Below are 25,804 nucleotides of genomic sequence, written 5' to 3'. Positions count from 1 at the left end.
AGGGACTGGATAATATTTCATCATAAGTTGATCACATTGACTAGTTAGCCTGCAAATATGGAGTAAAAGTGTGACCAGTATCTGATAACCAAAAATGTTGTCCAAATGTCAAGTATAGTTAATTACAGGCATACCTTGGAGATATTGTGGGATCAATTCCAGACCTGTGCAATAAAGCAAGTCACGTGAATTTTTCTGTTTTCCAGTGCATATAAAAGTTATGTTTATATACTGTAGTCTATTAAGCGTGTGATGGCATTATGTCTAAAAATATAACATGACATACCTTAGTTAAAAAATATTGCTAAAAAATACTCATCTTCTGAGACTTAATGAGTCATAATAGTAACATCAAAGATCACTGATCACAGATCACCATAACAAATATAACAATGAAAAGTTTGAAATATTGCAAGTACCAAAATGTGACACAGAAACACAAAGTGAGCAAGTGCTGTTGGAGAAATGGTGTGATAGACTTGCTCAACACAGGGTTACCACAAACCTTCAGTACATAAGAAACGCAATATTTGGGAAATGCAATAAAACAGAGTATGCCTTTTTGTGCTTTAAATGTAGCTACGATTATATAGAATTTTTTTCATGTAATGTTAAGGTAAAAACTTCTATATTGAAACCAAAAAGTCTAAATATTTTGCCTATAATTTAATTATTAAATATAGATAATTATATTAGCTTCAAAGTTATTTCTGCTTAATGAGTTAATTTTACAAAGCTCCTTGAAGTTATAAAATATATAATCCAAAATAACTGATATAACATAAAAGCAAAAACTAGAGCATTGTAGATGCAGCAGAGCACCATATTTCTGTGATAAATCTCTTTGGTCTTTTTGTTCACTTTTTTTAAACACCTATTTATATCACTTTTCATTTTTTTCACCCCTTTAAGAACATCTCCATGAAAATCAGCAGACTTTCCTTGGTCTGCCTTGTTTCCTCCCAGGGAGCCATCTGTCAGGGTGTTATGCAGATAATCTGAAATGTAGTTCATCTTGACCTTTTTCAAACAAATGCTCTTAGTTTTTCTACACTGTTTTTCTAAGCTAGACACTCTAAAAATATGTATGCTTTGCTAAAACATTGTAGGATGTTTTACAACAAAATAAAGGTATATTCCTACATAACACTCATGCAATACTTTTTTCTTTACTTATATATCATTTAAGCCTCTTTCTATATAGATCCTTCTTTTTTCACTCATAATTAAAGGAAAACAAATCACCCACTATAATTTGGAGTCTAATTTTCTCTTAATATTTTTTAATTTAATTTTTATTTTATATTGTAGTATAGTTGATTTACGATGTTGTGTTAGTTTCAGGTGTACCACAAAGTGATTCAGTTATAAATATACATATATCCATTCTTTTGCAGATTCGTTGCCTATATAGGTTTTTACAGAATATTGAGTAGAGTTCCCTGTGCTATATAGTAGGTCCTTGCTGATTATCTATTTTATATATAGTAGTGTGTATATGTTAATCCCAAACTCCTAATTTATCCCTCCCCCCACCTTTCTGCTTTGATAACCATAAGTTTGTTTTGAAGTCTGTGAGTCTGTTTGTTTCATAAATAAGTTCCTTTGTATCATTTCTTTTGGATTTCACATATAAGTGATATCATAAGATATTTGTCTTTGTCTGACTTACTTCATTTAGTATGATAATCTCCAGGTCCATCCATGTTACTGCAAATGGCATTATTTCACTCTTTTTTATGGTTGAGTAATATTCCATTGTATATATATACCACATCTTTATTCATTTCTCTATCAGTGGACATTTATGTTGCTTCCATGTCTTGGCTATTTTAAATAATGCTGCCCTGAACATTGGGGTGCATGTATCTTTTCAAATTGGAGTTTTCTCCAGATATACCCAGGAGTGGGATTGATGGATCATATGGTAACTCTATTTTCAGTTTTTTAAGGAACACTCAATACTGTTCTCCATAGTGACTGTACCAATTTACATTCCCACCAACAGTGTAGGATGTTTCCTTTTTCTCCACACCCTGTCCAGCATTTATTATTTGAAGACATTTTGATGATGGGCATTCTGACCAATGTGAGGTGATACCTCATTGTATTTTTGATTCACATCTCTCTGACAGTTAGCAATGTTGAGCATCTTTTCATGTGCTTTTTGGCCATCTGTTTGTCTTCTTTGGAGAAATGTCTATTTAGCTCTTCTGCCCATTGTTTTGATTTGGTGTTTGTTGTTTTGATATTGAACTGCATGAGCTGTTTATATATTTTGGAGATTAAGCACTTTTTGGTCACATCATTTGCAAATATTTTCTCCCATTCTGTGGGTTGTCCTTTCATTTTATTTATGGTTTCCTTTGGTGTGCAAAAGCTTTTAAATTTAATTAGGTCCCATTTGTTTATTTTTGTTTTTATTTTCATACTCTAGGAAACGGATCAAAGAAGATATTGCTGTAATTTATTTCAAAGAGTGTTCTGCCTGTGTTTTCCTCTAAGAATTTTGTAGTATCCACTTTTACATTTAGGTCTTTAATCCATTTTGAGTTTATTTTTGTGTAAGGTGTTAGAGAATATTCTAATTTCATTCTTTTACATGTAGCTGTCCAGTTTCCCCAGCACCACTTATTGAAGAGACTGTCTCTGCTCCATTGTATATTCTTGTCTCCTTTGTTATAGATTAATTGACCATAGGTGCCTGGGTTTATTTCTGGGCCTTCTATCCTGTTCCATTGATCTATATTTCTCTTTCTCTGCCAGTACCACACTGTTTTGATGACTGTAGCTTTGTAGTATAGTCTGAAGTCAGGGAGCCTAATTACTCCAGCTCCATTTTTCTTTCTTAGGATTGCTTTGGCTATATGGGGTCTTTTCTGTTTCCACACAAAATTTTTTGGTCTAAGTCTGTGAAAGATGCCATTGGTAATTTGATAGGGATTGCATTGCATATGTAGATTTTATTGGGGAGTAGAGTCATTTTCACAATATTGATTCTTCCAATCCAAGAACATGGTATATCTTTCCATCTGTTTGTGTCATCTTCAATTTCTTTCATCAGCATCTTATAGTTTTCAGAGTACAGGTCTTTTACCTCCTTAAGTAGGTTTATTCCTAAGTATTTTATTCTTTTTGATGTGATGGTAAATGGGATTGTTTCCTTAATTTCTCTTTCTGATCTTTGGTTGTTAGTATATAGAAATGCAACAGATTTCTGTGTATTACTTTTGTATCCTGCAACTTTACTTAGTTCATTGATGGGCTCTAGTAGTTTTCTGATAGCATCTTTAGGATTTTCTAAGTATACTATCATGTCATCTGCAAAGAGTGAGACCATTTCCCTCTTGTAATATAATCTTAATATTTAAATAGAGATGCACAACATTCCATAAAATTAATTATATTCTTAATTAACCATTTCACGCATAAATGTGAATTTTAGTTACTCAGTATTTTCTCTACTTTCAGTAAAGATGAAATGACTGACTTTGTGTACATCCTGAGAAGGTGGCCAAAATATGCTATGATCAAGAAGTTGCTTCTAGGACAATCTGGCCACCCGATTTCCCTGTTTCCATATTTATGTTTCTAAAAGGTACTCTGAGACCAATATTAGATACTTCCCCCAGATTTATTTATTGTTTTATTGTTAACAGAGTTTTAATACTCCTATATATTGTTTTACACACTTATATATTAACTCATCTTATCCTCATAATATCCTTAAAATCCTAATAAAGGGACTATTCTCATTTTTTCAAATGAGGATATTGAGCTGTAGAGAGGTAAAGTAGCTTGCCCAAAGGCATATAGCTAGTAAGGGTAGAGCCAGTTTGTGAACCCAGACCATTCAGCTCTACTAGAATAGGCTGGCTTTCACAATCACATTCCTGAAGATTGGAGAGGATTTTTAACTAGTTGCCTTCCCAGTAAAAATTGTTGGTACAACTATGATGATGTTTCCTTAACCAGTAATGCCACATAGAAAAACAAGAGGAAAGCAGCTAGCATTTTCTGCTGTGATACACTGCAGCATCCTTAGCCACGGGTTGGTTTTGTCTGCAGAACATACTTCGGAAGTAGCTCCAGCTTAATCCAGAAAAACCTTTATTGAGGGCAGTTACATGTTAGGTACTTTTAATACAGATCCTGACATGAAGTGCAGTGCATTAAGCCAAATGTCTACCCATGTCCCAGCTTAATGCCCTAAATAACCTGCTCTATCTGAGCCAAACCTTGGGATGTGAGGGTCTAAAATAGCAGAATCATATTTGCAGTATAACTTTAACTCAGAAAATCTGCAAGAGGACAGAGTGGTCCTGGGCCAGGGGTAGGCATAGGTCCAGAAGAGTGGGCTTTTCTGGGATCATCCTGCATGATGAACATGAGAGTGATGTGTCCTTCCAGTGTGTTGCAGAGTGAGATCTGTACATCCCTGTTGTAACAACCTCATGTTAAGTGTGGGATGCTGATTATTTTTATACTGAAAGAAGGCTTGCTTAGGCCTGGTGTTCTAAGTTTATAATGTAGCAAATTTTAGGACCAAATCCAGCTTGAAACAGATTGCTGACTATTTAAATCGAGGAGTTGACTTAACTGGAACAAAAAAGAAAAACATTTCTGGATCAAAAAAAAAAAGCTGGAGAATAGGAGCTGTTAAAGTGGGAGAAAAACAGATCTGTTAGAAAGAGCCAAGACACACAACTTAAGGAGAAAACATCTCCACCCAGCAGGAAACCCTGACTTTAAGAAATGCCACTGAAAGAGAGATGGTCCAAGACTCCTCACTGCATCATCTTAGCTTAGGACTTATAGACATTTAGGCACTGAAGAATCCACTGGAGGTATTCTTGGTGTCAGTTTGAGTTCCTGTATGTTTACAGCCTTGATGACAACACAGTGACTCAGAGTACTGTAAGACTTTTTTTCCATTTATTGAGTGTCAGCAACATTAAGAGCACTTTGAAGACCAGTGGCTAGGCCTAGACGTTTCTGCGCAATTAGATTTGGATTTAGTACAGCAACAGCAATCCATATTTTTAAGCCCAGACAGCTAAAGAACAGAGAGGAAATTCATGTTTAAAGACAGGGCTCTCATAATATTGTAAAGCCTGGATTGCTTTTGTTTGGAGCTTAGAGTGGCTATACGTTTGATGAGTGTGGTGAGAAAGCTTTGAGATTCTTCAGAAATTTCTGAAATAGTCAGAGAATGGGAAGAAATCATTGAGTGAGAATCCATATGCGGAACTTTGAATCAGAAAGACATGGATTTGAATCTGGGATCCTCCCTTTACTGACTATTGATCTTTGTGTCACATGTCATGTTATGTTACCTCCCTAGCAACTGTTCCCTGTAAAGTGGAGATGATATCCTACCAGAAAAGAGTATTAAGAGGAGTCACTGAAGACATACCACAAAGCATTTAGCATTATGTGAGGAGGCAGCAACAGTTTCCTTCCCAGGATATCATAATTTTGCCATCCTGCATTGCCGCTGGACACGCAAGATATTTTAAGTGACATAATACATGTTTGGAAAGTAGTAACAACATTATATTTTATAATTTTTTATAAACTTTCTACAATGTTTTAATAAAGCATTAAGGGTGGTTTTCTGTCTTAATCCATTGTCCAGCTTGAGCCTAATGTCTTTGATGAATGTTACAAAAAGAGGGCAAAAAGCCCATGTGAATTTTTTAAGAAATATAATCCTATGCCATGAAACATTGGGAACTTTTTCATATCTTTATTGATGAGCATCTATGTCACTTAATATGGTCTATTCAGTGCAGCCTCCCTAGACCCCTCTTCTCATTGATGGCCTGCATCTGACCCATGACTGTCTATTTGTAGCTACAAACATCTCTCAGGATGGAGAACCTGAAATAGAAACAAAAGGTCATAGTGGTTGAAAGCCACTAAGGTCACACATGAGATCATGACAGTTGAAGATGATAAGATCAAGGATGTAGCAGCGCACTTAGTCATAGGAAGTAGGAAGAAGTAGGTGGCTATTGTGGGAGGAGAGAGGAAGCTATAGATCAAGGAACATTAGTACAACAAGTGGTAAAGGTCTTAATAAGAATTGTCCACATGGAAAACAAAGTTTCCTATAATTTTTCTTTTAATTAGCATCATAAGATATAAGAAAAGATGCATGAGTTAGAGAACAAAGAGGGGAAATACTAAACTATTCAATGTTATGTATTCTTCTTTGATGAAAATCATTCCTATCTTTTGCATTTCAGTGTTGCAGTTGATGAATTTAATGCTTACTAAATCACTGTGGGTCTTATGCCCTTTAATATATATATTGCAACAATGAGCACATTGTGAGCACAGATCCCACAAGTCATGGATGCATATTTTAATTCTCTCTCATTTTTGAAGAATACTTGACTTCCTCCTCAACAGTTTTAGGGTTGTAGTTTTCTGAAAGATGATTTTAATTGGCCAATGATTACTATTACTCAATTATATATAACTGAACTGATTAAAATTCATGGAAACAGGGTTGACTTTTTAATGCTTAATTAGGAAATATCAAATTTTTTTGTTCCTGATATTTACACAGCTATAATTTTTATTACTATAAAATTGACCAGTAAAGTCAGAAAATTGATTTATAAGCACAGACTCTGGGAGATGATGATCAGTCTCAAGAAGATCAGCCTTGCCAGTTCTGTACTATCTCAATTACACAAAAACCACATGCTAGATGAGTCAGTTTAATATAAAATTGATTGGTAGACTGAAAAGACCACCACTTTATTTAAAAATGTTCAAAATGGTTGTTCAAATTTTCAGCCAGGTTTGCCCAGTGGCATCAAAATCACAAGCCAATAATAGACTCAGTCTTCTATTTCAAAATACAAATAATCAAGTGGGTTTTTGGCTTTAGCATATGTATTTCTTAATCTCCTGAGTTCAAAAGAATTGCAAATTTATAATGGACTCTATCCTGGCATTTGAATTATGTCTTTTCCTTTTTGTAGGTGGATCTTCTGGTCCCTACCAAAGTGACTGGCATTATTACACAAGGAGCTAAAGATTTTGGTCATGTGCAGTTTGTAGGCTCCTACAAACTAGCTTACAGCAATGATGGAGAACACTGGACAGTATACCAGGATGAAAAGCAAAGAAAAGATAAGGTAAGTCATTCTGGTGGTTTGATGACATACAGAAGTAGAGGATCAAATTGTTTAACAATTTTTATTCCTTGATTATTTTGATAATTAGGAATTGTAGAATTATAATTATAGAAGTGAACAGATTTGATGATTATATTAGTTCATTGAAATTAAAATAGGGATGTTTCTTAGTTCAGTTTCCTTGATTGTGTTTTAATTCATGGATTAATGAATTTGACCTGTAAAATCTGTGTTTTAATATTATAATGATCAGTATATATTGATGCACTTAACCTTCTACACCATACGGTCTCTAATTGTTTTCCTAAAAGTTCTTACTATGTTGAACATCTTTGTATCTACTGGTAGCTACTGGTCTGAATGTCTGTGGGATTCTGGAGAATGAAAGTGCTCAAGGGTAATATCAATAACTAATTGGATCAGATGTTAAAATATGGCCTTAGATTAATGAAATTGAATTTGTTGCTTAGATTCTGTGCAAAGAACTGTACCTTTCTGAAGACATCAGTAGAAACGTAATCTCTTATTTCAGTGATTTGGGGGAAAATATAATACACTTTCATACATGTTAAGCATTTCTGAGTTAATAATGATTTTTCCATTTTATGTAATGCCTTTATTTCCTTACTGTTGTTGTATTATTAACCAATAGAAAGGTTGGGAATATCTTTCTTTCTTCAAGTATGCAAGGTAGAGAATTTAATTTTCCCAGAAATACCGAGACTGGAGTGACTATTTCAATGAGACTATAAAGTATGAATTCAGTTCCCACAAAATTTATTTTAGGGGAGATGTGTTTTAGGTTAAGATTACAAAACCACAACTCTTTAACTTTTAATGTCTCAGAATATGCCCATTTAGCATCTCAGGACAGACATATTCACTTAACATCTCAGAACACACACACATTTTGTGTTTTAACATCTCAGAAATTGGTGTATCTCAATGTCACAATCTAATAGCCCTTACTATTTTCTAGAAGAATGTAAAATAATGGCATGTTTTATAATCAGTGGCTTCTTAGATTGAATGAATATTGGGTATTTTGTAACAATGTCTGCAAATTTTTTTAGGTGTAGACAAGTATCTGCTATGATTTATAGCAAATAACTTTCAGTTCTTGTTTTCACCTTTTACAGTAGGCATTTTGATGTGTAAAGAATGCAAATATATTCCATAAGATGAAATTTTCTGAACTTATAAATTATACAGTTCTTGAAATTAATTTTAAGATAAGTATTCTCATCTATAATCCATGTGCAATATTCACTGAAAAGCACATTTGTAATATTTAAATCCTTATATAAGTTGATTTAGGGAAGAAGTGTAAACCATTGTGCTGGTGAAATACTTCTTGTCTCCATTTATATTAAGCATATGATTTAATGATTATTTGTGAATCATTTTTAAAATTTCCCTAATTGATAGACTGGACATTGTTATTTATGCATTTTATTTCATTATCTCAGTCTGAAATGTACATAAAACCTTTGTGTCAAGTTGGCCAAGTGATTGGATAGTGTTGTTCAGGTTTTCTATATCCTCCCTGATTCTCTAGTTACTTGTTCCAGAGAGAGCAATGTGGAAATCTCCAACTCTAACCATTGATTTCTCTATTTCTCCTGGCAGTTATTGGTATTTGCTTCATGTATTTTGAAAGTCTGTTGAAAGATATATGAATGATTAGGGTTGTAATGTCCTCTTAATCAAAAAACTCTTTTATCATTAGAAAATGATCTTCTTTATTCCTGGTGGTATTTTTGCTCTGAAACCTACTTTGCTGCTATTCATAGAGGTACTCTAGCTTTCTTTTGATTAGTACTACGTTGGTATATGTTTTCTCCATCCTTTTACTTCTAACTATTTCTACTTTATATTTAAAATGCACTTTTTCTATGCAGCATATAGTTGTTTCCTTTTTTCCAATTCAACTATCTCTGCTTTTAACTGGAGCATTTAGACCATTTATATTTATATGAGTATTGAAGTAATTGGGTATAAATCTATCATCTTGCTATTTATTTGCTATATGTCTCACCTTTTCTTTCAGTTTTTCCTATTTTCAGCCTTCTTTTGAATTAATTGAATTTTTTAGTTATTCCATTGTGCTTCATTTGTTGACTTATTTGCTATAACTTTTTTTTGTTATTTTAGTCACTGCTTTAGGTTTTATAATATACATTTTAAACTTATCGAGTCTACCTTCAAATTAATGTAGAGCCCCGGAAACATACCTCCATAAGCACAAGCAAAATAGATTATAGTTATAAATCCATGTACTTAAGAGCCACACTTACTATAACACATGATTTTGCCATTCCCCAAATAAGTCTTATTGTAAAGAAAGAAAAAGACTCCCACTAGGCAAGTTGGAAAGTCATGAGAGTAAACTGACACGTTCAGTGTAAAGGATGTAAGCCAGAATGCTCATGTGAGACAGTAAGTCATGTCATCTATCCAATGTAAAATTTCTGAAAAAATAAACCATTTTAGAATTATAAATATGACAGTTGGCTAAACTCAGTCAATATAACTGGTAGTTTTAAAATTAAATTTAGCCAGTCTGTTTTTAATATTATAATTAGTTTGGTACATTGAAGAAAAGCCTTAATAAGTTTACTATTTATTACCAAAGGAAACAACACCAATAAACAATACATAGAATGCTGCAGTTGCTATTATAATAAAGAAATACTTTGAAGGAAATGCAGGACATAAACATCTCCATTCCTACAGAGAAGGGAATTTTATAAAATAAATGAGAAAATGGATTCCATGAGTTCTTTCAGCAGTTGGAAATACAGGCATTTTACACACACACACACACACACACACACACACACACACACGTATATACACATATCTATCCCAATCAAAATATATGTTTATAAATATATACAAGTAATTATTGTGCTTTGTTGTTATTACTATTATTACTAGGAATTTAGGTATAATTTCATATATTCTTTATAGAAGTGCTCTTCTTTCGAGAAGTCCTACACAACTCATTAATTAATTTTTCTAAAGTTGAATAAGCCACCTTCTATTCATTCTTAGTATCATTTGTGTCTTGTTTTCCATGGTTGCTTTCCACAAGGGAAAAAAAGTCTTCAATATTTAAAAGTGTAATTCAACTACAAGCTTTCATGGAGATAAATATAATAAATGAATTGAGTGTTTCAGGGCAAAATATATGCCTGTGAGATGTTTCATATATGCAAATTTCAAAATGAAATATTTACAAAGTTTTCTTTTCTTTCATTTTTTTTTTAAACACCCAATGTCCTCCAAATGCCCTTTGGAGCTTTCTGTTTTTGATCGAGCATCCAGTTAAGATTCACGTGATGTATTTATCATGTCTCTTTAGTCTCCTTTAGAGTAATTCTCTTGTCAATTTTTTCTTCCAAAACATGTACATTTTTAAGAGTCTAGGCCAGATGTCTTGCACAGGTCTCACAGCGTGGTTTCATCTGTTTCCTCATGATTTTTTTTTCTTTGAATTTTATTTTATTTTTTATACAGCAGGCTCTTATTAGTTATCTATTTATACATAATTAGTGTATATATGTCCAGTGCATCCCACCACAACCCCCACTCCCCACTACTTTCCCCCTTGGTGCCCATATATTTGTTCTCTACAACCGCATCTCTATTTCTGCCTTGCAAACTGGTTCATCTGTATAATTTTTCTAGATTCCACATATATGCGTTAACATACATTTGTTTTTCTCTTTCTGACTTACTTCACTCTGTATGACAGTCTCCATCCACCTCTCTACAAATGACCCAATTTCGTTCCTTTTTACGGCTGAGTAATATTCCATTGTATATATGTACCACACCTTCTTTATCCATTTGTCTGTCGATGGGCATTTTGGTTGTTTCCATGACCTGGCTATTGTAAATAGTGCTGCAGTGAACATAGGTGTGCATGTGTCATTTGGAATTATGGTTTTCTCTGGGTATACGCCCAGTAGTAGGATTGCTGGGTCATATGGTAATTCTATTTATAGTTTTTTAAGGAATGTCCATACTGTTCTCCATAGTGGCTGTATCAATTTACATTCCCACCAACAGTGCAAGAGGGTTCCCTTTTCTCCACACCCTCTCCAGCATTTATTGTTTGTACATATTTTTGGTGATGCCCATTCTAACTGCTGTGAGGTGATACCTCATTGCAGTTTTGATTTGCATTTCTCTAATAATTAGTGATGTTGAGCAGCTTTTCATATGTCTTCCTTGGTGAAATGTCTATTTAGGTCTTCTCCCCATTTTTTGATTGGGTTTTTTGTCTTTTTAATATTGAGCTGCATGAGCTGTTTATATATTTGGAGATTAATCCTTTGTCCAGTGATTTGTTTGCAAATATTTTCTCGCATTCTGAGGGTTGTCTTTTTTTCTTGTTTATCGTCTCCTTTGCTGTGCAAAAGCTTTGAAGTTTCATTAGGTCCCATTTGTTTATTTTTGTTTTTATTTCCATTACTCTAGGAGTTGGGTCAAAAAAGATCTTGCCGTGATTTATGTCATAGAGTGTTCTTCCTATGTTTTCCTCTAAGAGTTTTATGGTGTCTGGTCTTACATTTAGGTCTGTAATCCATTTTGAGTTTATTTTTGTGTATGGTGTTCGGGAGTGTTCTAATTTCATTCTTTTACATGTACCTGTCCAGTTTTCCCAGCACCACTTATTGAAGATGCTGTCTTTTCTCCATTGTATGTCCTTGCTTCCTTTGTCATAGATTAGTTGACCATAGATGTGTGGGTTTATCTCTGGGCTTTCTTTCCTGTTGCATTGATCTATATTTCTGTTTATGTGCCAGTACCATATTGTCTTGATGACTGTAGCTTTGTAGTATAGTCTGAAGTCAGGGAGTCTGATTCCTCCAGCTCTGTTTTTTTCCCTCAAGATTGCTTTGGCTATTTGGGGTCTTTTGTGTCTCCGTACAAACTTTAAATTTTTTTCTTCTAGTTCTATAAAAGCTGCCATTTGATAGGGATTGCATTGAATCTGCAATCTGATTGCTTTGGGTAGTATAGTAATTTTCACAATATTGATTTTTCCAATCCAAGAACATAATATATCCCTCCATCTGTGTCATCTTTGATTTCTTTCATCAGTGTCTTATAGTTTTCTGAGTACAGGTCTTTTACCTCCTTAGGTGGTTTATTCCTAGGTATTTTATTCTTTTTGTTGCAATGGTGAATGGGATTGTTTCCTTAATTTCTCTTTGTAATCTTTCATTGTTAGTGTATAGGAATGCAAGAGATTTCTGTGCATTAATTTTGTATCCTGAAACTTTACCAGATTCATTGATTAGCTCTAGTAGTTTTCTGGTGGCATCTTTAGGATTCTCTATGTATAGTATCATGTCATCTGCAGATGGTGACAGTTTTACTTCTTCTTTTCCAATTTGTATTCGTTTTATTTCTTTTTCTTCTCTGATTGCCATGGCTAGGACTTCCAAAACTATGTTGAATAATAGTGGCGAGAGTGGACATCCTTGTCTTGTTCCTGATCTTCAAGGGAATGCTTTCAGTTTTTCACCATTGAGAATGATGTTTGCTGTGGGTTTGTCATATATGGCCTTTATTATGTTGAGGTAGGTTCCCTCTATGCCCACTTTCTGGAGAGTTTTTATCATAAATGGGTGTTGAATTTTGTCAAAAGCTTTTTCTTCATCTATTGATAAAATTATAATTTTTTCTTCTTCAATGTGTTAATATGGTGTATCACATTGATTGATTTGCGTGTATTGAAGAATCCTTGCATCCCTGGGATAAATCCCACTTGATCATGATGTATGATCCTTTTAATGTGTTGTTGGATTCTGTTGGCTAGTATTTTGTTGAGGATTTTTCCATCTATATTCATCAGTGTTATTGGCCTGTAATTTTTTTGTAGTATCTCTGTCTGGTTCTGGTATCAGGGTGATGGTGGCCTCATAGAATGAACTTGGGATTGTTCCTTCCTCTGCAGGTTTTGGAAGAGTTTGAGAAGGATAGGTGTTAGCTCTTCTCTATATGTTTGATAGAATTCACCTGTGAAGCCATCTGGTCCTGGACTTTTGTTTGTTGGAAGATTTTTAATCACAGTTTCATTTTCGTTACTTGTGATTGGTCTGTTCATATTTTCTATTTCTTCCTGGTTCAGTCTTAGAAGGTTGTGCATTTCTAAGAATTTGTCCATTTCTTCCAGGTTGTCCATTTTATTGGCATATAGTTGCTTGTAGTAGTCTCTTATGATCCTTTGTATTTCTGCAGTGTCCATTGTAACTTCTCCTTTTCATTTCTAGTTCTGATTTATGTTGATTTCTTGATGAGTCTGCCTAATGGTTTATCAATTGTATCTTCTCAAATAACCAGCTTTTAGTTTCATTGATCATTGCTATTGTTTCCTTCATTTCTTTTTCATTTATTTCTGATCTGAACTTTATGATTTCTTTCCTTCTGCTAACTTTGGGGGTTTTTTGTTCTTCTTTAATTGCTTTAGGTGTAAGGTTAGATTGTTATTTGAAATTTTTCTTGTTTCTTGAGGTATGGTTGTACTGCTATAAACTTCCCTCTTAGAACTGCTTTTGCTGCATCCCATAGGTTTTGGATCATCGTATTTTCATTGTCATTTTTCTCTAAGTAGTTTTTGATTTCCTCTTTGATTTCTTCAGTGATCTCTTGGTTATTTAGTAATGTATTGTTTAGCCTCCATGTGTTTGTGTTTTTTACGTTTTTTTTCCCTGTAATTGATTTCTAATCTCATAGCTTTGTGGTCGGAAAAGATGCTTGATATGATTTCAATTTTCTTAAATTTTCTGAGGCTTGATTTGTGACCCAAGATGTGATCTGTCCTGGAGAATGTTCCATGTACACTTGAGAAGAAAGTGTAATCTGTTGTTTTCGAATGGAATGTCTTATAAATATCAATTAAATCTACCTGGTCTATTGTGTCATTTAAAGCTTGTGTTTCCTTATTAATTTTCTGTCTGGGTGATCTGTCCATTGGCGTAAGTGAGAGGTTAAAGTCCCTCGCTATTATTGTGTTACTGTCAATTTCCTCTTTTATAGCTGTTAGCATTTGCCTTACGTATTGAGGTGCTCCTATGTCGAGTACATATATATTCGTAATTGTTATATCTTCTTCTTGGATTGATCCCTTGATCCCTATGTTGTGTCCTTCCTTGTCTCTTGTAACAGTCTTTATCTTAAAGTCTATTTTGTCTGATATGAGTATTGTTACTCCAGCTTTCTTTTGATTTCCATTTGCCTGGAATATCTTTTTCCATCCCCTCACTTTCAGTCTGTATGTTTCCCTGGATCTGAAGTGGGTCTCTTGTAGACAGCATATAGATGGGTCTTGTTTTTGTAGCCATTCAGCAAGCCTGTTTCTTCTGGTTCGAGCATTTAATCCATTCAAATTTATGGTAATTATAGATATGTATGTTCCTATTATCATTTTCTTAATTGTTTTGGGTTTGTTTTTGTAGGTCCTTTTCTTCTCTTGTGTTTCCTAGAGAAGCTCATTTAGCATTTGTTGTAGAGCTGGTGCTAAATTCTCTTAGCTTTTGCTTGTCTATAAAGCTTTTGATTTCTCTGTCGAATGTGAATGAGATCCTTGCCGGGTAGAGTAATCTTGGTTGTACGTTCTTCCCCTTCAACACTTTAAATATATCATACCACTCCCTTCTGGCTTGTAGAGTTTCTGCTGAGAAATCAGCTGTTAACCTTATGGGAGTTCCCTTATATGTTATTTGTCGTTTTTCCCTTGTGGCTTTTAATAATTTTTCTTTGGCTTTAATTTTTGTCAGTTTGATTACTATGTGTCTTGGTGTGTTTCTCCTTGGGTTTATCCTGCCCGGGACTCTCTGAGCTTCCTGGACTTGGGTGGCAATTTTCCTTTCCATGTTAGGGAAATTTTTGACTATAATCTCTTCAAATATTTTCTTGGGTCCTTTCTCTCTCTCTTCTCCTTCTGGGACCCCTATAATGTGAATATTGTTGCATTTAATGTTGTCCCAGAGGTCTCTTAGGCTGTATTCATTTCTTTTCATTCTTTTTTCTTTATTCTGTTCCACGGCAGTGAATTCCACCATTCTGTCTTCCAGTTCTCTTATCCGTTCTTCTGCCTCAGTTATTCTGCTATTGATTCCTTCTAGTGTATTTTTCATTTCAGTTATTGTATTGTTCATCTCTGTTTGTTTGTTCTTTAATTCTTCTAGGTGTTTGTTCTTTAATTCTTCTAGCTCTTTGTTAAACATTTCTTGCATCTTCTTGATCTTTGTCTCCATTCTTTTTCTGAGGTCCTGGATCATCTTCATTTTCATTATTCTGAATTCTTTTTCTGGAAGGTTGCCTATCTCCACTTCATTTAGTTGTTTTTCTGGGGTTTTATCTTGTTCCTTCATCTGGTACATAGTCCTCTGCCTTTTCATTTTGTCTCGCTTTCTGTGAATGTGGTTTTCGTTCCACAGGCTGCAAAATTGTAGTTCTTGCTTCTGCTGTCTGCCCTCTCACAGAGTTTTCTAAGTCCTTTTTTATGCCTTTCTATTTTTATTGACTGCTTTAATTGTTTTAATTGATTTTGGGGTTATGGATGTGGAAGTCTAATGTATCAATAGATCCAGAAACAAGGTTAATGTCAAGAAAGCAATGACAGGGAAAAATTATATACATACATAGGAGTATCTAAACATATGTATGAATGCGCATGTATATATGTGTGTGTGTATGTGTACATACACACCAGAAGTTACTTGCAGAAAAAAAGGGGCCTTGTTCTCTTCATTGAGATGTCACTTTCTCATTACTCTCTCCAAGCTTTCATAAGAAGTGTAATTTACTTTAGTATTCTATTTTTGGACAAAATTCCACATTAAATCTTTTGTTATTGAGCATGTGATGATACTGTCTGAATACAATCCCTGCATTCTTATTTTTCTCTTTCTAGTCTACAATATTTTCTAACATTTAACTAACTTTTGTATTTCTCTACAACATGGATTCAGATACACTTTTATTTAAAAGCCAAATGTTCCTTTGCTGTCATGAAAGTGACATTTGTTTTTATACTCTCTGAGCTGTTTCACTGTAGTTAGCAGGAAAATTGCAAAATTTGACAGACACTTTCTGCATTTACTTTTTAAGGTTAGAAGCCAAAGTAAAACAATAATAAATTTCAGGAAAAGTACATATATGGAAAAATTAGAAATGAAAATGGGTTTTCTTAACCAATATATTAGTCATAATGTCATGGTGTTTAAGTAAACCTGAGTTTACACCATGGGAGCTTTCTTATTTGGGAAAAGAGAAAAAATGCTGGTAATAGTCTATTTTGTCTCTCCCCCTGAAATTACCCAGGTTTTTTAAAAGCATAAGTCAAAAAATTACAACTTTACTCTGGGTTTTCTGTAAAAGAAAATCCCAAACCCTGTTTCTTATTGGTCCTTAAAAAGATGAATTCCACATATTCATCAAGAACTATTCTGCAACATCTTGGAACTCTCTAATTCAGTGGTTACCAAAATTGTCTGATCGTAACAGACTCATGGGGGAGCTAGCTAAGAAGTACAGGGACTTTCCTGGTGGTCCAGTGGTTGAGAATCTGCCTTCCAATGCAGGGAACACAGGTTTGATCCCTGGTTGGGGAACTAAGATCCCACATGCTGCAGGGCAACTAAGCCCACGTGCTGCAGTGAAAGATCCTGCATGCTTCAACTAAGACCCAATGCAGCCAAATAAATAAATAAATATTTAAAGAAAAAGAAAGAAAGAAATATAGATTTCTGGGCCCTGCTTCAGACTCTCTGGGGAGGAACTGGGAATTTAAATATTTATAGAAATCCCAGCTAATTTAAATAATAAGTAAGTGTGGGAAAGATGATTCTAATTGATAGCAAAACTCAAATTAAGCTTTTGAAACTAAAGGTAGTTTTGTATTTTTCTAGTGTGAGTGGAATTTATTATATTATAATTCTTCAGGAATTTGGTTGGCCTCTAATTTGTCAGTGGAAGTCAATATGAATCAGTGTTTGCAAAAGTGAGTTTAGATTTTAATTGCCAATTCTCTTATGAACATCAGAAAGTAAAAAGGTATTAGCTTTAAACAAATTTTAAATTTAAATAGATTTAAGTAGTTAGGAACACAGATTATGTGGGAAAGCATCTAGGAGAATGTGACATGTGTGTCCAGCAGTTATTGTCTACTCTATGCTAGATGTATGGGGCAGGGGCAGGGGGGAGTCTGAATATGACATAGTGGCTCAAAGAACTCCCAGTCTAATAAGGAGCTCAGGAAAGGTGGAAAAACTGATTCAGTCAGCTTGTTTTGAAGAATCAAAATATCATCTACCCAATGTATCATTTGATAAAACAACTCTAGGAAAGAAGTCGCACATAGATGTCCATTTCAAAAAGTTCGTGACTCTCCAATAGAAAAAAAAGAATTGCTGGTCCTTCTCTACTTCTTTTTTTTCTCAACATCAGTGTGAAAAAGAGAAGCAGCAGCATAACAACCCTCATTAATAAAGCCTCCAAATCTGTATTGGAGGATATATTCAAATCCAAGAGTAATTACAGATGCCACAGGGCATGCTGTCCTTCCTGCTGATGCTAGCACTATCAGGTAGCTGAAATTAAATGTGAATATTTAAAGTCTTAAAAGTCCAGCTCATCAGTGAAGCAGACATCAGTCCAGTAGTCAATACCCATGCTGTTCTTTTGAAATTTGATCTGGATCAGAAATTTAGAACCTGAAGAATGCTCTAGGAAGTAAATAAATGGGATCCTAGTGGCAATTGTTGAGGAGGATGCTAGGAGGGGAAAATGAAAGGGGGTGGATTAGTCTTTCAAGGAGGACCAGCCACATGTTTCTGAATAGCAAGATCAAGGACAGATCTCTCAATCTTGCATGGAGACCCTTAGTCTCATCCAGTCAGAGTCCTCTTGCTGTTTTCCAGTAAGGCAGGGAGGGAAAGAAAAGGAGCTGCTTTTCTGAAAGCAATTTCCAAGAACTAATTGACTTTACACAAAACACTCAAATTCAAAAATAGCAAGTGAGTTGTGCCTCTATTTGCTAGAGATTTGTAATGTAGTCACAGTAGTGTACTTACTTAGGGATCTGGTGAGTGACTTAATTGGAAGTTAAAGAAACAAGGATATAGTTTCAGCGTTGTCTAAAAATAAGGACTGTTATTTTAAAAAACGCCATCTGGTATCAACTGTTATTTACAATTTTATCTGCTTTCTTCCTTGTCGTAATTCAATATTACGGGGCCTGACTAGGATACAGTTGGTGTAAAGAATACAAAATTGTCTATGTTCACATAAATGTGGGTGTTACTGGATTTTGGAATTTAGGACACCACCTGAAAGTATTTCCATTTTGGCAGAATATAAAGTTCAATGATGAGCTCATCCTTTTAAATTTTAAATTGTATGAAATAGCTCTGCCCAGGAGTAGATAGACAGAGGTAAATAGTTAACGTCACAATTCTATTTTCAATGCAATAAAAACTGCATGGAATTCAGGGATTAAAAGAAAATAAGTTCAGTTATTTCAATATATACACCAACTGCAAAATTCAAGGATATACTGTAATTCCTTACATAGCTTTCGTAATGCATGATCTTGCCAAAAATAGAATGGGATCCCTGTAAATTTTGCTAAGGCCTCTGACCAAGAAGGCTGCATCCAAAGAAATATTCCAGCAGAGAAGAATTGATTCATCAAATGTTGTTTGCAGACCTAGATCTGCCTGCTGGATCAGGAAAGAGCAGGCACATTGAACAAATTTAAATTCAGAAAGCAGCATATTTTCACCAGTGAGTACTGTGAAAGCAGTTGGTAAGGTGCACAAAGAACATAATGGGGACTCAGAGTCAGTTGTGAAGTGGGGGCTTTGGGTCAGGAACAAGGCAGAAGACTGGATGCAAGTCTAGAGGCAAACAGGGCTGGATCAGCTATAAGGAGACCTGTATTTCCATTTCCATGTTTAACATGACCTCCAAATAGCCTGCCTACCCAGAGATGTTTGTTCCTGAACCTAGGGTGAAGAAGGGTTTAAGAGCAGGAAAGGAAGAGGAACAGGAAATGGAGCTTATGGGATGGAGTTGAGCAGGGAGAGGGTTAGTATTTAAAGTAAAGAACTACAAGTGTAGAATCAAGTAACTATCTGCATGCTTAGAAATAAAAGGCAAGCTAGAGTGACAGACTAGCCACAGGAACCATCAGAAGCCAATGTATCTGAAGGAGCTCATTAATTTTAAAAAGACATTAGGTTTATTTGGAGACAGAATTAGAAACCTAGTTGCCTTTCTTCAAGGATCAATTTTGAAGTTGCAAAGAAAATTCTTTTGTATGTCAGTTCACATTCTGTAATATTAAAACTAGCAATGTAAAATATATGGTTAATTCTGGCCAATGAAGCATTTACATTTCTTAGAAGGAATTTGGATTTTTTAATCTTTATTTAAAACAAAAAGCAAAAGCAGCGTGCTTGTCTAAGGACACATCATCCAGGCAGTAAAAAGAAAAATCAAACATCAGGCACAAAATCCATAAAACTCACCAATTTGGGGGTGGGTTGGAGGAAGAAAAACATCCCTGCCACTATGACTCATATTTAGTGACAGATAACATCCAGCGCAGATGCTATGAAACATCATTCTCAATAAGATCAAAGTTTATGCAGAAAAGAGAAAACAATACAGAGAAGTGCAGTAATGAGGAACGAATATATGTTTTTTCTTTGTGTTAATTATATATGTCTTGAAAACTCAACTTCTTTATTTTCAAAAAATTTGATAAACTACCTTAAAATTTGAAACAATGTAGTCTTTCTAGTTAACAGATGTTTCTGCATGAATGAAAAAATATATGTGAAAAACACAAGGAATATATTAGTTATTCAAGTGAAATGTTCATAAATAAAAAATATATTTTTTATTATTGCCTGCTTTATGGCCTTACTTTTTCCAATACTCAAATACCAGAAACCTTAAAGTTTCCTAATTTTTGCTTTTCTAAACCACCATCACTCAACAAAAATTAATAAAAATTTCCTTACTGAAAATTCTGGATATCTAATGTTTATGTTTGACTTCCATACTTTGAGACACAGTTGCATAATGAGAATATTCCTCAGTGGAAAAGAATTACTTTTTCTTTAGTTCATGCTTGTATTACTACTGTGAGGACTATCAAGTGTCAAACCAACTATGACCCTATGCATCAATTAAAAATTTTAAAACATAAAAATATATATTTTTTAGTTTTAGGTGTACAGCATAGTGATTTGATATTTTTGTAGATTATACTCCATTTAAAGAAATTAAAAATATTGGCTATATTCCTTGTGCTGTACAATATATCTTTGTATCTTATTTAAAAAAATTTTTTACATATATATATATATACACACACATACACATTCTTTTTAATATTCTTTTCCATTATGGTCTATCACAGGATATTGAATATAGTTCCCTATGCTATGTAGTAGGACCTTGCCAAACTCCCAATCCACCCCTCCTTCAGCCCCCTCCCCCTTGGCAACCACAAGTCTGTTCTCTATGTCTATGACTCTGTTTCTGTCTTATACATAGGTTCATTTGTGTCATATTTTAGATTCCACATATACGTGATATCATATGGTATTTGTCTTTCTCTTTCTGACTTACTTCACTTAGTATGATAATTTCTAGGTCCATCCATGTTACTGCAAATGGCATTATTTCTTTTTTTATGGCTAAGTAATATTCCATTGTGTGTGTGTGTGTGTGTGTGTGTGTGTATATATATATATATATATATATATATACACCACATCTTCTTTATCCATTCATCTGTTGATGGATACTTAGGTTGTTTCCATGTCTTGGCTATTGTGAATAGTGTTTCTATAAACATAGGGGTGCATGTAACTTTTTGAATTATAGTTTTGTCCAGATATATGCCCAGGAGTGGGATTGTTGGATATCGCAACTCTATTTTTAGTTTTTTGAGGAATCTCCATAGTGTCCTCCATAGTGGCTGCACCAACTTACATTCCCACCAACAGCATAGGAGGGTTCCCTTTTCTCCACACCCTCTCTAGCATTTGTTATTTGTAGACATTTTAAAGATGGCCATTCTGACCAGTGTGAGGTAGTACCTCATTATAGTTTTGATTTGCATCTCTCTAATAATTAGTGATGTTGAACATCTTTTCATGTGCCTGCTGGCCATATGTATGTCTTCTTCAGAAAAATGTCTATTTAGGTCTTCTACCCATTTTTTGATTGGGTTGTTTGGTTTTTTGTTATTGAGTTATATGGGTTATTTGTGTATTTTGGAAATTAATCCCTTGTTGGTTGCATCATTTGTAAATATTTTCTCCCAGTCCATAGGTTGTCTTTTCATTTTGTTTATGGTTTCCTTTCTGTGCAAAAGCTTTTAAGTTTGATTAGGTCCCATTTGTTTATTTTTGGTTTTATCTCTATTGCCTTGGAAGACTGACCTAAGAAAAACATTGGTACGATCTATGTCAGAGAATTTTTTGCCTATATTCTCTGCTAGGAGTTCTCTGGTGTCATGTCTTATATTTAAGTCTTTAAGTCACGTCGAGTTTATTTTTGTGTATGGTGTGAGGGTCTGTTCTAACTTCATTGATTTACATGAAGCTATCCAACTTTCCCAAAACCACTTGCTGAAGACATGTCTTTTCTCTACTGTATATTATTGCCTCCTTTTTTGAAGAGGGTGTGTGGGTTTAATTCTGGGCTCTCTATTCTGTTCCATTGACCCATATGTTAGTTTTTGTGTCAACACCATGCTGTTTTGATTACTGTAGCATTGAGTATTGTCTGAAGTCTGGGAGGGTTATGCCTCCTGCTTTGTTCTGTTTCCTCAGGATTGCTTTGGCAATTCTGGGTCTTTTATTGGTTCCATATATATTTTAGGATTATTTGTTCTAGTTCTGTGAAAAATGTCATGGGTAATTTTATAGGGATCACATTAAATTTGTAGGTAGTTTTGCATAGTACAGCCATTTTAACAAAATTAATTCTTCCAATTCAAGAGCATAGGGTATCTTTCCATTTCTTTGAATCACCTTCAGTTTCCTTTATTAATGTTTTATATTTCTCGGCATATAAGTCTTTCGCCTCCTTGGTCAGGTTTATTCCTAAGGATTTTATTTTTTTGCATATGATTTTTAAAAGGGATTGTTTTTCTACATACCCTTTCTCATTAGTGTAAAGAAATGCAACTGATTGCTGTATGTTAATCTTGTATCCTGCTCCCTTGCTGAGTTCATTTATCAATTCTAGTAGTTTTTGTGTGGAGTCTTTAGGGTTTTCTATATGTAGTATCATGTCATCTGCATATAATGACACTTTTACCTCTTCCCTTCCAATTTAGATCCCTTTATTTCTTTTTCTTGCCTGATTGCTGTGGCTAGGACTTCCAATACTATGTTGAATAGAAGTGGTGAGAGTGAGCATCCTTGTCCCGTTCAAGATCTTAGCAGGAAGGCTTTCAGCTTTTCACTGTTGAGTATTATATTGGCAATGGGCTTGTCATAAATAGCTTTTATTATGAGATATGTTCCCTCTATACCCACTCTGGTATGAGTTTTTATAATGAATGGATGTTGAATTTTATCAAATGCTTTTTCTGTGTCTATTGGGATGATCATGTGTTTTTTTTTTCTTTTGTTGATGTGGTATATCACATTAATTGATTTGTATATGTTGAACCATCCTTGTGAACCTGGGATCAATCCAACTTGGTCATGGTGTATGATCTTTTCATGTGTTGTTGGATTCAGTTTGCTAATATTTTGTTGAGAATTTTTGCATCTATATTCATTAAAGAAAGGTATTGGCATGTAATTTTCTTTTTTGGTAGTGTCTTTGTCTGGTTTTGGTATCAGGGCGATGGTGGCTTCATAGAATGTCTTTGGGAGTGTTCCCTCCTCTTCGGTCTTTTGGAAGACTTTTGAGAAGGATCGGTATAAGTTCTTATTTGTATGTTTGGTAGAATTTGCCTGTGAAGCCATCTGGTCCTGAACTTTTTTTTGTAGGAAGATGTTTAATTACAGATTCTATTTTACTTCTAGTTTTCAGTCTGTTCAAATTATCTATTTCTTCTTGATTCAATTTTGATGGGCTGTATGTTTCTAGAAACTTGTCCATTTCTTCTAGGTTGTTGAATTTGTTGGCATATAAATTGTTCATTGTATTCTTTTGGGTGTTTTTTTGTTTTGCATTTCTGTGGTATCAGTTGTTATTTCTCCTTTTTCATTTCTTATTTTGTTTATCTGGGTCCTCTTGTTTCTTCTTGGTGAGCCTGACCAGAGGTTTGTCAATTTTGTCTACCCTTTCAAGGAACAGACTCTTGGTTTTATTGATTTTTTTCTATTGTTTTTTAAATCTTTATTTTGTTTATTTCCTCTCTGATCTTTATTATTTCCTTCTTTCTGCTGGCTTTAGATTTTGTTTGTTCTTTTTCTAATTTTAGGTGGTATATTAGGTTGTTTGAGATTTTTCTTGTTTTTTGAGGAAGGCCTGTATTTCTGTGAACTTCCCTCTAAGAAACTGCTTTTACTGCACCCTGTAGATTTTGTATGGCTGTGTTTTCACTGTTATTTATAAGATATAAAAAGTATTGTTTGGAGGAGAGGCAAAAGGCCAACTTTTGAGTGCTGTGAATTTACAAAAGTTTCCACAAAAGTAAAAATATATATATATTGAATGGTGATAGGCCCCCAGTAGAATGGTCAAGGCTATCGAACTTTAATAAGTTGTTGAAAATTCAAATGTTATTATTCATTAAAAGGCAGTGATGAAGCTGATTAAAGCAGGAGAACTTAGCTGAGAAAAATTTTTATTATTTTTACTAGAAGAATTGCAAAGTATTATTTAATGTGAATCTGGTAGTTATCATTCCTACTATGAAAATGAGTACTTAATCAGTCTAAGACAGAAACCATGTCATTATTTTGGTTGTTGGAACTATGCACTGACTTTTGGCTAGAATACAGCAAAAAATATGAATCCATTTCATTTCTAAATAATTACCAAGCAATGAATATTTTGACTGTTTAATATATTTTGACTGTTTAATATATTTTGAAGGTAAAAAACTCCTCAAGGACATCATCCATGGTACACGTGCCAATTTTCCTATCCACCATCACACTATCAGCTGCAATAAGTGAGCAATTAAGTCTTTAGTTTAATACTTTTAAAATGAAAGAGTAAAATACCAAAGTTTTAAAACAAGGAAAGATATTTGCCCTCATTAACTTCAGCCAAAGTGATATCTTTTTAAGTATATTCTCTATTGAGATTTTATACACACATATGCATGTTTTTTTCCTTTAAGGAGATAATAAAGACTCACTTTAATTAAAAAAAAAATTAATATTCATATCTACTCTTTCATAGTTTAAATCTGAAAAAGAACAAAAGATACCTGTCACAGTTCCATGTTTACTGGAAACCATAAAAGGATTTCTGAATCTGTCCCACCCTATAAAATGACCCATTTGGCAGTGATTCTCATGTACTTCCTTCTGTTAGAACTCAAAGAAAAAACATATTAATATGTATGGTGCACTCTTGAGACACACATCTGTACAAAAACCTCTTGGGGCCCTTATTAAAGAGGCAACGCATTTCTCATCATTATAAAGCTTCTGGTGTAATTTGAAACACAAAGCTGATTAAAAGATAACTTTAAAAAATAAAAGATGAATACAGAAATTATACCTGCATGAAAGGGCATTCCTCACAGTTTTTCTGCAACTGTGAACAGATTACCAAACCCCAGAAGACCGAACATAGAAATTAATTTCCTACTTTCCAATAAAACTAGAAACAAAATTAATTTTGTACAGATAAATGAAACATTAATAATAAAGGGAGGCATTCCTCCTGAGTGAGTGAAAATGTTACTTCTACATACAATATTGTTTTTTGGTTTTTGGGGGTTTTTTTTGGTTTTTTCTGCGGTACGCGGGCCTCTCACTGCTGTGGCTCCTCCTGTTGCTGAGCACAGGCTCCGGACGCGCAGGCTCAGCGGCCATGGCTCATGGGCCCAGCCACTCCGCGGCATGTGGGATCTTCCCGGACTGGGGCACGAACGCGTGTCCCCTGCATCGGCAGGCGGACTCTCAACCACTGCGCCACCAGGGAAGCCCTTACATACAATATTGTACATTTTTCTTCTTCTTCTTTTTGGTAGTTCATCAATATCTATAAGTAACAGCAAAGTTGACTTTTCCCTCCTGATATCAAGTGTATTTTAATAATCAGTATATCCTTAGCTCATTGAGACAACAAGACTCAGGATTCAGCTCAGACCAAAGCAGAGTTTGCACCTGCTCAGCTCAGGGCCAGGATTCCCTGTGCTCTTCACATAGGGTTGCCAGATTTAGCAAATAAAATATAGGACGCCTGTTAATTAGAATTTCAAATGAACAGTGAATTTTTTTAGTATATGTATATCCCATACCTTATATCTTACAGCCCTATCTCCATTAAAGATCTCCCCAATTTCCCAGCTGGATCAGCGGGTCTCCTGAGAATGCACAGGGGAGAGGAGAAAGGAAAATGCCTTATTTCTGTGCCTAGACACACACACACACACACACACACACACACACACACACACACACACA

The 25,804-nt window shown here is 34.5% G+C and overlaps 1 protein-coding gene across 2 annotated transcripts in view; it reads left to right on the top strand.

Annotated features, from left to right (window-relative positions):
* Positions 1–25,804, top strand: part of EDIL3 (EGF like repeats and discoidin domains 3) — a 420,308-nt gene that overhangs the window by 370,460 nt on the left and 24,044 nt on the right. For both annotated transcript variants that reach the window (XM_029218099.1, XM_029218098.1), the window contains one exon: positions 6,999–7,154. In XM_029218099.1, the coding sequence (XP_029073932.1) occupies positions 6,999–7,154 (156 nt within the window). The remainder of the gene's footprint in view (positions 1–6,998; positions 7,155–25,804) is intronic.

Source organism: Monodon monoceros, unplaced genomic scaffold, assembly GCF_005190385.1.
Source record: "Monodon monoceros isolate NGI ecotype Baffin Bay Population unplaced genomic scaffold, NGI_Narwhal_1 Super_Scaffold_12, whole genome shotgun sequence".
Taxonomy (NCBI): domain Eukaryota; kingdom Metazoa; phylum Chordata; class Mammalia; order Artiodactyla; family Monodontidae; genus Monodon; species Monodon monoceros.
Note: the sequence above shows the minus strand (reverse complement) of the source record. Positions and strands in the feature narration are given on the sequence as shown.